The following is a 15471-nucleotide window of genomic DNA, read 5'->3' on the forward strand; positions in this document are numbered from 1 at the left end:
TGGGAGACACACAGCGATCGTTCTGCACCAGTGACCCCACCTGGGAGACGCGCAGCGATCGTTCTGGAGCAGTAACCCCACCTGGGAGACGCACAGCGATCGTTCTGCACCAGTAACCCCACCTGGGAGACGCGCAGCGATCGTTCTGGAGCAGTAACCCCACCTGGGTGACGCACAGCGATCGTTCTGGAGCAGTAACCCCACCTGGGAGACGCACAGTAATCATTCTGCACCAGTAACCCCACCTGGGAGACGCACAGCGATCAGTCTGCACCAGTAACCCCACCTGGGTGACGCACAGCGATCGTTCTGGAGCAGTAACCCCACCTGGGAGACACACAGTAATCATTCTGCACCAGTAACCCCACCTGGGAGACACACAGCGATCAGTCTGCACCAGTAACCCCACCTGGGTGACGCACAGCGATCGTTCTGCACCAGTGACCCCACCTGGGAGACGCGCAGCGATCGTTCTGCACCAGCGGATCAGCTCATCTCCCTGTCTCTCCCCTCCCCTCTCGACCAGCACGCTGTGCAGTCACGCGCCTGCAGTCAGATGACAGTCACGGCTGCACCCAGACATCGTCCCTCATTAGAGCTGATTGAATTTCCTCCGCTGGGTGTGAGTCTGGAGCTGTGGCCTTGCTGTCTCTCCGAGCTGCTGCCTGTCAGTCAGTGTGTCAGTCTGTCAGTGTGTCAGGCTGCTAGTCAGTGTGTCAGTCAGTCAGTCAGTCAGTGTGTCTCTCAGTCAGCGTGTCAGTCTGTTAGTGTGTCAGGCTGCTAGTCAGTGTGTCAGTCAGTGTGTCAGTCAGTCAGTCAGTGTGTCTCTCAGTCAGCGTGTCAGTCTGTTAGTGTGTCAGGCTGCTAGTCAGTGTGTCAGTCAGTGTGTCTCTCAGTCAGCGTGTCAGTCTGTTAGTGTGTCAGGCAGCTAGTCAGTGTGTCAGTCAGTCAGTGTGTCAGTCTGTCAGTCAGCGTATCAGTCTGTTAGTGTGTCAGGCTGCTAGTCAATGTGTCAGTCAGTCAGTCAGTCTGCCGGTCAGTGTGTTAGTCAATGTGTCAGTCAGCGCGTTTGTCTGTAAGAGTGTCAGACTGTCAGTGTGTCAGTCTGTTAGTCAGCGTGTCCAGACATCAGCATCACACATGCATGCACACAAACACACGTACGCAATCACACACACAGACCCATGTACACACACACAGACACACTTGCATGCACGCACACAGACAGGCACACAAAACGACACACACAAACACATCCTTCTTCAGCCTCCTCCCTCCCAATTAAGTCGTTATCTGTCCAGTCGAGGGAGGGGGTCCCGGGTGTGGCTGGAGCTGTACATAGGGCTGGGAGAGGCGAGCTGGAGCCAGCAGAGCCAGAGAGGGACAGAGGGATCGTCTGGGACAGTGCTCACAGCGGACTGGGGGAGACAGAGAGAGACACACAGCAGGGATCGTCTGGGACAGTGCTCACAGCGGACTGGGGGAGACAGAGAGAGACACACAGAGAGAGTCCGATGTCCCGGCTGTTGATTCTAGTCCTGCTGACCTGTCTGCTCTCTTCGAGGGGTGAGGAGAGATAAGAGACGCAGAGCACAGGAGACAGAGAGGGAGACAGAGAGACAGATATATACAGAGAGACAGGGCATTGTGTGATGTACGAGTGTCTCTGAGAGTGTGTGAGCGTGCGAGGGGAGGTATGTGTGTCTGTGAGAATGTGTGTGTCTGTGAGCGTGCGAGGGGAGGTGTGTTTGTGAGAGTGCGAGGGGATGTGTGTTTGTGAGAGTGTGAGTGCGAGGTGATGTGTGTTTGTGAGAGTGTGAGTGTGCGAGGTGAGGTGTGTTTGTGAGAGTGTGAGCGTGTGAGGTGAGGTGTGTTTGTGAGAGTGTGAGCGTGCGAGGTGAGGTGTGTTTGTGAGAGGACAGAGTGTGTGAGCGTGCGAGGGGAGTTGTGTTTGTGAGAGTGTGTGAGGGGAGGTGAGTGTGCGAGGGGAGGTGCGTTCGTGAGAGTGTGTGAGTGTGCGAGGGGAGGTGAGTGTGCGAGGGGAGGTGCGTTTGTGAGCGTGCAAGGGGAGGTGTGTGTGTCTGTGAGCCTGCGAGGGGAGGTGCGTTTGTGAGAGTGTGTGAGCGTGCGAGGGGAGATGTGTTTGTGAGAGTGTAAGAGTCTGTGAGCTTGCAAGGGGAGGTGTGTGTGTCCGTGACAGTATGTGTGTGTCTGTACGAGAGTGTGTGCATTAACCCCTCTCTCTCTGCAGCAGACTGCCTGCGCTGTTACACCTGTGTGTTCCCGGCTATCTCTCCTCTGGACTGCATCAAGTTCCCTCAGAAATGTCCAACAGGTCAGAGCTGCCTGTCCAGCACTGCAGTGGGCACCAGAGGTACTGTCTGTGTGTGTGTGTGTGTGTGTGTGTGTGTGTGCGCGCTCTGCTTATCTTACTACCTGTCCAGTAGTCAGTATTAACCCCTCTCTCTCAGTGCAGTGTTCATGTACTGGAGTGTCCAGTCAGTGTGTCTGTATGAACCCCTCTCTCTCTCAGTGCAGTGTTCATGTACTGGAGTGTCCAGTCAATGTGTCTGTATGAACCCCTCTCTCTCTCAGTGCAGTGTTCATGTACTGGAGTGTCCAGTCAGTGTGTCTGTGTGAACCCCTCTCTCTCTCAGTGCAGTGTTCATGTACTGGAGTGTCCAGTCAGTGTGTCTGTATGAACCCCTCTCTCTCTCAGTGCAGTGTTCATGTACTGGAGTGTCCAGTCAGTGTGTGTGTATGAACCCCTCTCTCTCTCAGTGCAGTGTTCATGTCCTGGAGTGTCCAGTCAGTGTGTGTATGAACCCCTCTCTCTCTCAGTGCAGTGTTCATGTCCTGGAGTGTCCAGTCGGTCAGGATCAGTATTAACTCCTCTCTCCCTGTGCCCAGGTCAGCTCAGAGTGGTTCTCTATGAGAAGAGCTGTGTGGTTTCTGAGCTGTGTGGGCTGACAGGAGAGAAGTACACCATGGGCATCAACTTCACCTTCACCAACACCTGCTGCGACACCGACCTGTGCAACAGCGCCCCCCAGAGGCCAGGGATGCCCCCGGCGCTGGGGCTGGCCATGCTGGCTGCTGGGCTGAGCCTGGTGGGGGTGCAGGGTTAGAGTTCAAGGGTCATAGGGTTACGGGCGTTCGTATGCAGGTTTCACTGAAATTACTTTGGAGTGCACAGACTCACACAGACACAAAACAGACACACACAGACACACTCACACACACTTTCACAATATAGACAAACTCACAAAGACGCGCACTCTCACAAAATAGACACTCTCACAAAAGACACACACACCCTCTTATAAAAGACACACAAAGACACACACTCTCAGAAATGTATACACACACACTCTCACAAAAGACACACAAAATAGACACACACAGAAAGACACACTCACAAAACAGACACACTCACACACACTTTCACAATATAGACACGCACTCTCACAAAAGACACACACTCTCAAAAATGTATACACACACTCACAAAATAGACACATACAGAAAGACACACTCTTACAAAACTGTAACACATTCTCACAAAACACTCACAAAATAGACACCCTCTCACAAAATACGCATTCACCCACAAACGCACTCACAAGACAGACACACACTCCCTCTAAAAAGAGACGCTCTCACAAAGTAAGACACCCACATACACACAGTCACACACAACTTCACATACATACACAAAGACACACACACACACTCGGACTCTCACACTCACTCTCAGAAACAGACACATACCAGGCGATTATCCAGTTAAGAACTGGGAATACTGGGGACAAGATGTCCAGGACCTGCAGAAGATGCACTGATCCTGAAAACCTTATTTAAAAAACTGTGTAATTCTGACAGTCAAACAGCGCCACCTGCTGGGCTATATACAGTAAAACTTGTAATAATAATAATAATAATAATAATAAACTTTAAATACCTTTTTAAAGTATTTCTGTTTTCATTGTGTTTCTTCTGTACTGGGACTGGAGCTCCTATTGTAACAGACTGTTCTACTGGACTGGGACTGGAGCTCCTATTGTAACAGACTGGTCTACTGGACTGGGACTGGAGCTCCTATTGTAACAGGACTGTTCTACTGGACTGGGACTGGAGCTCCTATTGTAACAGGACTGTTCTACTGGACTGGGACTGGAGCTCCTATTGTAACAGACTGTTCTACTGCACTGGGACTGGAGCTCCTATTGTAACAGACTGGTCTACTGCACTGGGACTGGAGCTCCTATTGTAACAGACTGTTCTACTGGACTGGGACTGGAGCTCCTATTGTAACAGACTGTTCTACTGCACTGGGACTGGAGCTCCTACTGTAACAGACTGTTCTACTGGACTGGGACTGGAGCTCCTATTGTAACAGGACTGTTCTACTGCACTGGGACTGGAGCTCCTATTGTAACAGACTGGTCTACTGGACTGGGACTGGAGCTCCTATTGTAACAGACTGTTCTACTGCACTGGGACTGGAGCTCCTATTGTAACAGACTGGTCTACTGGACTGGGACTGGAGCTCCTATTGTAACAGGACTGTTCTACTGGACTGTAACAGGACTGCTCTTCAACATTAAACATATTTTAAAAACAAAACATCCGCAACCTCATTTCCTTCTATGGTTACGTTTATTTCAATTTTCGATAAAGAGGCACTGGGTGACAAAATGAGAACACAACGCCGACTAACTAAAATAAAAATCAATTCAGTCCCTGGTGATTTGAAATTAAAGGACTGTGCTACCTTTATCACGGGATCCGCGTTTTTAAATTAAATTAAAGAGAGATCAATCACTAGTATCCGCTAGCAAGTGCAACCTGCTTCGATTTAAAGGGAAGGTGCAGAAGGTGTCTTTAAATATTTGGCCAACACAGAATACACAAATACACAACCGACCGAGCACAGGGCCCAGGAGAGACAGGGAGAGAGAGACAGGGGGAGAGCCAGAGAAGGAAGGGTAGAGACAGGGTGAAAAAGAGGGAGGGAGAGAGAGAGACAGGGTGGAACAGAGGGAGAGAGAGAGTGGAAGAGAGGGAGGGAGGGATGGAGAGAGAGAGAGAGAGGGAGAGAGAGAGTGGAAGAGAGGGATGGAGAGATAGAGATAGAGGGACAGAGAGAGACAGGGAGAGGGATGGAGGGAGAGAGAGATAGGGGGAGTGACAGAGGAGGAAGGAGACAGGGTGAAAAAGAGGGAGGGAGCGAGACAGGGAGAGGGATGGAGAGAGAGTGGAAGAGAGGGATGGAGAGATAGAGACAGAGAAAGGGAGAGAGAGAGAGAGCCGGGGAGAGGGCTGGAGGGAGAGATAGAGGAGGAAGGATAGAGACAAGGTGAAAAAGAGGGAGGGAGAGAGAGAGACAGGGTGGAACAGAGGGAGAGAGGGAGTGGAAGAGAGGGAGGGAGGGATGGAGAGATAGAGCGAGGGAGAGAGAGAGTGGAAGAGAGGGATGGAGAGATAGAGATAGAGGGACAGAGAGAGACAGGGAGAGGGATGGAGGGAGAGAGAGATAGGGGGAGTGACAGAGGAGGAAGGAGACAGGGTGAAAAAGAGGGAGGGAGCGAGACAGGGAGAGGGATGGAGAGAGAGTGGAAGAGAGGGATGGAGAGATAGAGACAGAGAAAGGGAGAGAGAGAGAGAGAGACGGGGAGAGGGCTGGAGGGAGAGATAGAGGAGGAAGGATAGAGACAAGGTGAAAAAGAGGGAGGGAGAGAGGGAGACAGGGAGAGGGAGAGGGAGAGGGATGGAGGGGGAGAGAGGGGGTGTGTGAGAAGAGGAAGAAGGAAAGGAAACTGAAGCAGTTTCAGGTCGGGAGGAGAGGGAGCCAGACGCCACCCCCGCCCCCCACAGTAACACCGCAACGCACCGCATCCCTGCAGCCGTAGAAACAAGGGCGATAAAAATGACGACAACAGCAACAGCGACAACACAAAAATTGAAATTCCTTTGACCAGTCTGACAGCCGACCGTGATGCCTACAGGGGCGTGGGCGGTCAGGGGTGGGGTTGCGCCACTCTTGGGTTCTGATCACATTTCAGGGGTTCTCAGGTACCCCAAAATACAGAAGCCCCGTGGGGACCCCGTCCATCCCCCTCCAACCCCCCCCCCCCCCCCAACGACGACTCCAAGACCGAGAGTGCAGGAAAGTGACACGTGGAAACACAAGCTGAAGAGTGACCGGAGTGACCGGAGTGACCACAGCCAGGTGTCCTTTTTCCACACAGAGTGACCAGAGTGACCACAGCCAGGTGTCCCTTCTTCTCACAGAGTGACCAGAGTGACCACAGCCAGGTGTCCCTTTTCCACACAGAGTGACCGGAGTGACCACAGCCAGGTGTCCCTTTTCCACACAGAGTGACCAGAGTGACCACAGCCAGGTGTCCCTTCTTCTCACAGAGTGACCACAGCCAGGTGTCCCTTTTTCACACAGAGTGACCACAGCCAGGTGTCCCTTCTTCTCACAGAGTGACCACAGCCAGGTGTCCCTTTTCTACAGAGTGACCAGAGTGACCACAGCCAGGTGTCCCTTTTTCACACAGAGTGCCCAGAGTGACCACAGCCAGGTGTCCCTTTTTCACAGAGTGACCGGAGTGACCACAGCCAGGTGTCCCTTTTCCACAGAGTGACCAGAGTGACCACAGCCAGGTGTCCCTTCTTCTCACAGAGTGACCAGAGTGTCGAGCGAATGTGATCAGTGTGCAGAGTGTACAGAGATTGTGATCAGAGTGACCAAAGTGCACAGAGATTGTGCCCAGAGTGACAGACTGTGCCCAGAGTGTACAGCAATTGTGCACAAAGAATACGTAAAACAGTTGTGCCCAGAGTGTGCTGAGTGTGTGCACAGTGCTTGTGCCGAGAGTGTGCAGAGTCTACGCACGGCACTTGTGTCCAGAGTGTGGAGAGTGTACGCACAGTGACAGCGATTGTGCCCAGAGTGTGCAGTGTGCGCACAGTGCTTGTGCCCAGAGTGTGGAGAGTGTACGCACAGTGACAGTGATTGTGCCCAGAGTGTGCAGTGTGTATACAGTGCTTGTGCCCAGAGAGCACGTGTGGTGATTTTGCCCAGAGAGCGCAGTGTATGAGCTGTGCTTGTGAGAGAGGAGGAAGAGGGGGAGAGTGCACAGTGTGTGAGTTTTTACAGTGTCTGTACAGAGTGTGTGCACGTTTACTGCTATTGTACAGTGTGTGTTGTTACAGTATTTGCACAGAGTGCTTGTGTGTGTTGTTACAGTATTTGTACAGAGTGTGTGTGTGTGTTGTTACAGTATTTGTACAGACTGTGTGTGTCTGGGTGCAGAGTGTGTGTTGTTACAGTATTTGTAGAGAGTGTGTGTGTTGTTACAGTATTTGTACAGACTGTGCATATCTGGGTGCAGAGTGTGTGTTGTTACAGTATTTGTAGAGAGTGTGTGTGTCTGGGTACAGATGGTGTATATTCACCATCAGTGTCTGCCAACAGTAAACCCTACAGCGTGTGTGTGAGTGAGTGAGTGGGGGAGTGAGTGAGTGAGTGGGGGAGTGAGTGTGTGTGTGTGTGTGTGTGTGTGTGGGGGGGGGGGGGGGGGGTTGGGGGTCGGTGCGGGAGAGCGGGGGGCCCTGAAATTTCCTCTATTTCAGGGCCCGGGCCACGGAGGCGTAGGCGGTTTCGATCTCCTTGTCCGCGGGGCAGGTGGAGGCGAACTCCTCGCGGGCGTACGCGGCGTCCAGGTACCGCCACAGGGAGGACAGCGAGCGCGGGATCTGGAAGCCGCGGTACTTCAGGCACACCACCTGGCCGGGGACACACAGCGGAGCGGGCGGTTACTACGCCGGCACTACGCGGGGCGGCGGGAGGAGGCAGGACGGCGACGGGCATAGCCGCGGCTACCTTGACGATGTGCAGCTTGGGCAGCAGGTTGCAGTCTGCCAGAGTGAGGTCCTGTCCGTCCAGGAAGGGGCGAGTGGACACTGCGATGTCCTCCGCGCTGTTCTCATCGATCTCATCGGGCAGCGGCGTGGACAGGTAGTCATCCAGCTTCTTCAGGGCTTTGAGCAGGCCCTTCTCTAGATCTGGACACACACACACACTGCATCAACACCCAGACTGTGTATTTACACTGAAACACACACTGCATCAACACCCAGACTGTGTATTTACACTGAAACACACACCGCATCAACACCCAGACTGTGTATTTACACTGAAACACACACTGCATCAACACCCAGACTGTGTATTTACACTGAAACACACACTGCATCAACACCCAGACTGTGTATTTACACTGAAACACACACCGCATCAACACCCAGACTGTGTATTTACACTAGCACGCACTGCATCAACACCCAGACTGTGTATTTACACTGAAACACACACTGCATCAACACTCAGTGTATTTACACTGAAACACACGCTGCATCAACACCCAAACAGTGTATTTACACTGAAATACACATTGCATCAACACCCAAACAGTATATTTACACTAACACACACTGCATCAACATCCAGCGTATTTATACTGATACACACACTGCATTAACACCCAGTGTATTTACACTGAAACACACTGCATCAACACCCAAACAGTGTATTTACACTGAAACACACTGCATCAGCACCCAGTGTATTTACACTTGCACACACTGCATCAACATCCAAACAGTATATTTACACTAACAAACACTGCATCAACACCCAGTGTATTTATACTGATGCACACACTGCATCAACATCCAAACAGTATATTTACACTAACAAACACTGCATCAACACCCAGACTGTGTATCTACACTAGCACGCACTGCATCAACACCCAGACTGTGTATTTACACTGAAACACACACTGCATCAACACCCAGACTGTGTATTTACACTGATACACACACTGCATCAACACCCAGACTGTGTATCTACACTAGCACCCACTGCATCAACACCCAGACTGTGTATTTACACTGAAACACACACTGCATCAACACTCAGTGTATTTACACTGAAACACACGCTGCATCAACACCCAAACAGTGTATTTACACTGAAATACACATTGCATCAACACCCAAACAGTATATTTACACTAACACACACTGCATCAACATCCAGCGTATTTATACTGATACACACACTGCATCAACACCCAGTGTATTTACACTGAAACACACACTGCATCAACACCCAGACTGTGTATTTACACTGATACACACACTGCATCAACACCCAGACTGTGTATTTACACTAGCACGCACTGCATCAACACCCAGACTGTGTATTTACACTGAAACACACACTGCATCAACACTCAGTGTATTTACACTGAAACACGTGCTGCATCAACACCCAGACTGTGTATTTACACTGATACACACACTGCATCAACACCCAGACTGTGTATCTACACTAGCACGCACTGCATCAACACCCAGACTGTGTATTTACACTGAAACACACACTGCATCAACACTCAGTGTATTTACACTGAAACACGTGCTGCATCAACACCCAGTGTATTTACACTGAAATACACATTGCATCAACACCCAAACAGTATATTTACACTAACACACACTGCATCAACATCCAGCGTATTTATACTGATACACACACTGCATTAACACCCAGTGTATTTACACTGAAACACAACTGCATCAACACCCAGTCTATTTACACTACCACACACTGCATCAACACCCAGTGTATTTACACTGAAACACACTGCATCAACACCCAAACAGTGTATTTACACTAGCACACACTGCATCAACACCCAGTGTATTTACACTAACACACACTGCATCAACATCCAGTGTATTTATACTGATACACACACTGCATCAGCACCCAGTGTATTTACACTGAAACACACTGCATCAACACCCAAACAGTGTATTTACACTAGCACACACTGCATCAACACCCAAACAGTGTATTTACACTGAAACACACTGCATCAGCACCCAGTGTATTTACACTTGCACACACTGCATCAACATCCAAACAGTATATTTACACTAACAAACACTGCATCAACACCCAGTGTATTTATACTGATACACACACTACATCAGCATCCAGTGTATTTACACTGAAACACAACTGCATCAACACCCAGTCTATTTACACTAGCACACACTGCATCAACACCCAGTGTATTTATACTGATACACACACTGCATCAGCACCCAAACAGTGTATTTACACTAGCACACACTGCATCAACACCCAAACAGTGTATTTACACTGTAACACATTGCATCAACACCCAGTGTATTTACACTAACGCACACTGCACCAGCACCCAGTGTATTTAAAGTGTTTTGTACACTAACACACACTGTATTTACACCCCAAAAGTGTATTAACACTGATACACACACTGCATCAAGACCCAGTGTATTTACACTGATACACACACTGCATCAACACCCAAATGCTGTATTTAAACTAATGCCTGTATCAATACCCACACTGCATTACTGCATTTACACACTATGCACTGACAGGCTGCATTAACACACACTGTGTCTCACTCACTGTCGTTCATGCTGGGGTTCGAGTTCTTGATGTAGGCAGAGAACTTGGAGAAGACGTCCAGGCCTGCAGTGTTGGACTCGGGGTTCCTGGCAGCAAGTTTGGGGTACCTGAGAGGCACACAGACAGAGAGAGAGAGAGAGAGAAAGAGAGAGAGAGAGAGAGAGAGAGAGAAGATCGGTTCATCAGGGAGTGAAGGCACCCTACAGCACCAACCATCCCACCCCAAAAAATCTGGCTGTGACTGTCTGAAAAGAGAATCCCACCCACTGCCCCTACATGGCAGTGAAGTGTGGGGTCCCCTCACAGACCAGGATGACACTAACTGGGACAACCCCCCCGCAGAAGCCCTGCGCACAGAGGTCTGTACAAAACAACCACTCTGGGCAGAGACAGACTGGGGGAGAGAGAGGGAGAGATAGAGAGAAGGGGAGAGGAGGGGTGTTGCACTGGGGAGACAGAACGAGAGTGGTGTCGTACTGGGGAGGGCAGAGGTTCTCCTCCAGAAACTCCTCGATCTTGTTGGTGTCGGTCTTCACCTCCGTCCCGTACAGCAGGAAGGGGGGCTGGGCTCCTGGGGCCAAGTCCTTCAGGATCTCCGGTTTCCTACAGGGAGAGAGGGGTTATTACAGGTGACCAGGCAGACAGGTACAGGTGCAGACACGGGTTATTACAGGTGAGCAGGCAGACAGATACAGGTACAGAGGGAGGGAGACAGGTGAGCAGGCAGACAGGTAGAGGTGTAGACAGAGGGAGACAGGTGAGCAGGCAGACAGGTACGGGTGTAGACAGAGGGAGACAGGTGAGCAGGCAGACAGGTACAGGTGTAGACAGAGGGAGACAGGTGTACACTGAGTACCTCTTCATGTCCACTGTGGTGACGTTAAAGGTGACTCCCTTCAGCCACAGGACCATGAAGAGCCTCTGGGAGAAGGGACAGTTCCCAATGCTCTGTCCATCTGACCCTGCCTGCACAACACCACACAATTATTACACAGCACTACACAATCATCACAACATTTTTACACAACACAACACAACACTACACAGTCAATACAAAATCATCACAACATTATTAAACCACACTACACCACCATCACACCACAGCAGTTATTTGACAATTTTATTGACAGTAAAACCCCTGCTTCTGAGACACGGGTGCCACACGTCGAGACAGAACACGACCCAAAATACAAAGAAATATAGATTCTACAAGAGAGCCCAGCTCTGTTTATAACCTGAATTTAACCTTAAGTTTCAATTAGAATTAAAAGTTTTCACGGCGATAAGGGGAAGGGTGCGGTTCACTTCCCCTGTGGGAATATGACCGTTTTTTACAATGTAAAAACGTACATACAGTAGTAACATAATAATAATATACTCGTAGTAGTAAAAAAAAAAGGACTTAAAACCACCACGGTTATGAAAATGTTTATATTTTTTCGACGTAAGGGTCATAACGGACAGAAAACTGGACAGGACGAGCCAGATTCGGGAGTCGGAGGAAAGGAAGGATATTACTTTTAATATTTGTGTTCAAAACACAGAGTGGGACAAGACCCAGCGACCAGACAGTGACATGTGTGAGAAGAGGCTTTTTACTCGTTTTATGTTAAAAAAAAAAACAAAAAAGAGGGGGGAAAAACTCTTTAATTCATAGTGAATTAATTTCAGACTCTCCGCTCCCCCGGTCGGGCGACCGTTATAACGGCAGCCGAACCCGGGCCACGAGGCGGCGCCTCTGACGCGGCCTGGAAACGGCCCGGCTCGAGAGCCCTGTTGCTAAGGCCGGCCGGGGGGGGCGGGGGCTGCCGGGAGCGAGAGCGAGAGCGAGGCGGCAGGAAGCGGACAGAGTCGCCCTTCAGCCCCGACCGACAAGAACTACTCCTCCTACTACCACACACACACACACAGTGGCCGCTTTATTCCTGCTCTTTTCGCCTTTTTTTAAAAAAAAAATAAAGAGCACAGCCACACTCTCCACCCTCCGCCCCGGCCAGCCAGCCAGTTAAAATATAAACATTGACTGAAGCCGAGCTCCCCCATCAGAAACGCACTTCCTTTCCGAAAAACACACAAGGTTTTTCGTTCAACACCACGCGTTTCTCCCTCTCTCCAACTTTAGTTTTGGGCTTACAACCCCCTCCTCCTCCTCCTCCTCCTCCTTTCCATCTTTTTTTTTGTTTGTTTAGTTCGGTCATAAAAGCTGAAAGCGCCGCCACGCACCCTCCACGATGCTCGTCACGGCGCTTTCCGGTCCCCTTCAAAAGTTTGAGAGCACGAACTTTTTAAAATAAAAGTGTAAGTTCCCCCCTCCCTCCACACACACACTCACACACTCTCTCCTTCCAGTAGTTTCCGTAGCAAAAAATTCAAGTTTTGTTTTGGGGTAAAATAAAAAAAAAGACAGAAAAGGAAACAGGACATCCTCTGAGGGAAACGTCGCCTGTGTTAGCTGCGTTTTGTTCTCCAGAAAGTCAGTTTCCAGGCTCAATTGCACACAAAAAAAAAACGACAAGACAACGGTCCCCTTTCCCCTATCCCATCCCTCCGCTCTCCCTCATCCTCCCGGTTTTTTTTTTTTTTTTTTGGTGGGGGTTGTTTGACCGAACCGGACCGGACCGAACCGAACCGGACTCACCTTGACGAACAGCTCGACCTGTGGCTGCCGGTCCTCGTCGCCCATAACTGCACGTCTGCCACCGCCTGCACACGCAACAGGAAAAAAACACACACACACGGGTGCAAATTTAATGAATCCAGGTCTGTCAATGTTTCACCCCCACACGGCAAGAACCAGACGAATCGGGGGTTTGTTTTTTTTTGGAAAAATGCATCCCCTCTAGCAAAGCAAAGCCCCCCCAAAAAAGAGTTAAAAAAAACCCGCCTTCCGCTGGGCATGTGTAGGATTGAAAAGTAATTTTTTTTAAAAAAAAAAAACTTCCCCATTTTGCAGACTTTCCCTGTACTGTATATCCGCGGGCATCTCGCTCGTTTTTTTTTTGGATATGGGTTCGAGCGGCTGGGTCGGGTTGGTACAAAAAAAAAACCCCGATTAAATGAGAGAAAAACAGAGAAACAGACTCGCCTCTGATCCGGGGACTGCTGCGGCACAGGTGTGAATAAAAAACCCCCGCGGGTCAGGTCTGTGTTTTTGGGGGGTCTTGTCGCAATATGTCGCCGAGCAAGTCGTGAGCGGAGCAGAATGGGTCCGCCTTAATTTTTTTAGTTTTTTTTTCTCTCTTCTGGTGAGTGTGCATGCATGTAAAGGCGGTTTTGTATGACAATATCCTCTCTCCTCCTCCTCCTCCCTCTCTCTCTCTTTCGTTTCGCTTCCTGGTTTTGTGCACAAGAAATGACCTAATTGAACCGACAATGTCGTCCCCTCTCCGGTTTTGCCTCTACAGTATTTGCCAACTCCACCCAGCTCCGAGCTGACTAAAATAAAGAGAGATTTGTGTGTGTGTGAGAGAGAGGGAGAGAGAGAAAGAGAAAGAGGACGACGTCCCGTGTTTTATGGCTGAAAAACGTCCAATAATTTGGACTCCCTGTCCAAATGCGAGCAAATGCCAAGGGTGGCTCGTTAAGGGAGCTCATTTAGAGCAGCCCCCCCCCCCCCCCCCCAAAAAAAGGGGGGAGAAACACAATAAAATAATAAAATAAACTCGACGAGGTGTGGGAGAGCCGGGGTGATTATAAGGAGATTTACCCCCCCAGTTTAAAAAAGTAATTCTCCTTCACGGATGCGTCTCCCACAGACGTCCTAGTACAGCACCGTGGCGCCCAAACTGTCCAGAAATGTCATTTTTTAAAGGCGCAGCCGGGAGGTCAGACGTCCCACGGGTGTCCGTGTCAGCGCATTTTGTGTTATTTTGTGTTATTTGTAACTCTGGGAATAAAAGGGAGGGGTTGTCATCACCCACACGGACCGCAAGGGGCAACGTGCGAGCTCCCCCCAGAAGGGACCGGCAACACCGTCAGGAAAAAAACAAACAAAAAAAACACCTCTTATTTTTGTGTGAAATGCTACTATCTCCAGGAATGGGGGGGGATGTTCTTAATAATTCAACTTGTGATTAAAGAGCGTTAAAAAATCCAGTTTATGGAGAGGGGGGAGGGGGTTAAATCACTTATTTTTGTCCTTAGCAATGTGCTAAGTGTGGAACTATTATAAGAGACGGGCGTGGTTCAAGTACAGACGTGTCCGTTTATTTATTAATTTATTTTTGATGATCGTTAACAGCGTTGAACGCCCATCTTATATAGAGTATAGGGAGCGACGATGTCCACTTCCGAGACGGTTGAACGGTGTTTGTGTATCACACGTCAGTCGTATACAATATCAAATCACATCCAGCTGCTTCTCCCAGTTGCCTTATTAGAGGAAATGCGATTAAAAGTTGTGTAATGTGGCGCACAAACTGGACAGAAATATAATTTTAAAGGTACAGTCAGTAGGTAACTGGCGACTGGCGACTGGCGCCGTGGGGCTGTGGCGGGCGGGACCAACGGTCGGCGGCACGAGGGGTTCAAATCCAACGTTCAAAAATAAGGGCGGGTGTTGCCACGGCTACCCGGGGTCGATCGCCGCTCGAGAGGCTCGGCCTTACCGCAAGTCCGCTGGGGGGGGGGGGGAGGGGGCGCCGCCTGCGCAGTCGGAGTCCGAGCGGGGGCCGGTGGGCAGCGGGCGCGCAGCGGGCACGGCGCGGCAGGAAAGTCGCAGGCCTGAACACGGGCGGGGAAGGGGGAGACCGTTAAGGCCGGGCGAGGTGCGGACGGCGGCGTTTGGCGGCTGGAGCTCGACAGGCCCTAGGTGTGAAGGTGAGGTCCCCGGGGACGTAACGCTCACACATGCCCCCCCAGAATGTATGTATTGTTGACATTTCTTTAGTTTTTTGTTCAAATCAAACTTTTTTTTTTTTACTCTGCCC

The 15471-nt window shown here is 50.2% G+C and overlaps 2 protein-coding genes across 2 annotated transcripts; one reads left to right on the plus strand and one right to left on the minus strand.

Moving 5' to 3' along the window:
* The first annotated feature begins 1262 nt into the window (after window positions 1-1262).
* Window positions 1263-3888, plus strand: lypc (ly6 domain containing, pigment cell). Its single transcript, XM_088908377.1, has 3 exons — window positions 1263-1566; window positions 2252-2374; window positions 2911-3888. The coding sequence occupies exons 1-3, from the start codon at window positions 1515-1517 to the stop codon at window positions 3126-3128; spliced, it is 393 nt and encodes a 130-aa protein (XP_088764503.1). The 5' UTR covers window positions 1263-1514; the 3' UTR covers window positions 3129-3888.
* A 752-nt stretch (window positions 3889-4640) lies between these two features.
* On the minus strand, window positions 4641-13790 carry clic1 (CLIC family member 1). Its single transcript, XM_088908144.1, has 7 exons — window positions 13629-13790; window positions 13182-13246; window positions 11400-11509; window positions 11021-11146; window positions 10544-10650; window positions 7895-8076; window positions 4641-7797 (listed from the first exon to the last, which is right to left on the minus strand). Exons 2-7 carry the CDS (start codon window positions 13224-13226, stop codon window positions 7636-7638), a joined length of 732 nt encoding a protein of 243 aa, XP_088764270.1. The 5' UTR covers window positions 13227-13246; window positions 13629-13790; the 3' UTR covers window positions 4641-7635.
* Window positions 13791-15471: the final 1681 nt, after the last annotated feature.

This window comes from Atractosteus spatula (genome assembly GCF_055471065.1).
Source record: "Atractosteus spatula isolate fAtrSpa1 chromosome 10 unlocalized genomic scaffold, fAtrSpa1.hap1 SUPER_10_unloc_1, whole genome shotgun sequence".
Lineage (NCBI taxonomy): Eukaryota > Metazoa > Chordata > Actinopteri > Semionotiformes > Lepisosteidae > Atractosteus > Atractosteus spatula.

Excerpts from the sequence above, each read along its gene's own strand:
- lypc (XM_088908377.1), top strand. The coding sequence starts at position 1,515 with ATGTCCCGGCTGTTGATTCTAGTCCTGCTGACCTGTCTGCTCTCTTCG. Across the intron at positions 1,567-2,251 it reads CTGTCTGCTCTCTTCGAGGG|CAGACTGCCTGCGCTGTTAC; the intron begins GTGAGGAGAGAT and ends CTCTCTCTGCAG. Across the intron at positions 2,375-2,910 it reads CACTGCAGTGGGCACCAGAG|GTCAGCTCAGAGTGGTTCTC; the intron begins GTACTGTCTGTG and ends CCCTGTGCCCAG.
- clic1 (XM_088908144.1), bottom strand. The coding sequence starts at position 13,226 with ATGGGCGACGAGGACCGGCAGCCACAGGTCGAGCTGTTCGTCAAG. Across the intron at positions 11,510-13,181 it reads AGGTCGAGCTGTTCGTCAAG|GCAGGGTCAGATGGACAGAG; the intron begins GTGAGTCCGGTT and ends GGTGTTGTGCAG. Across the intron at positions 7,798-7,894 it reads CCAAGCTGCACATCGTCAAG|GTGGTGTGCCTGAAGTACCG; the intron begins GTAGCCGCGGCT and ends GTCCCCGGCCAG.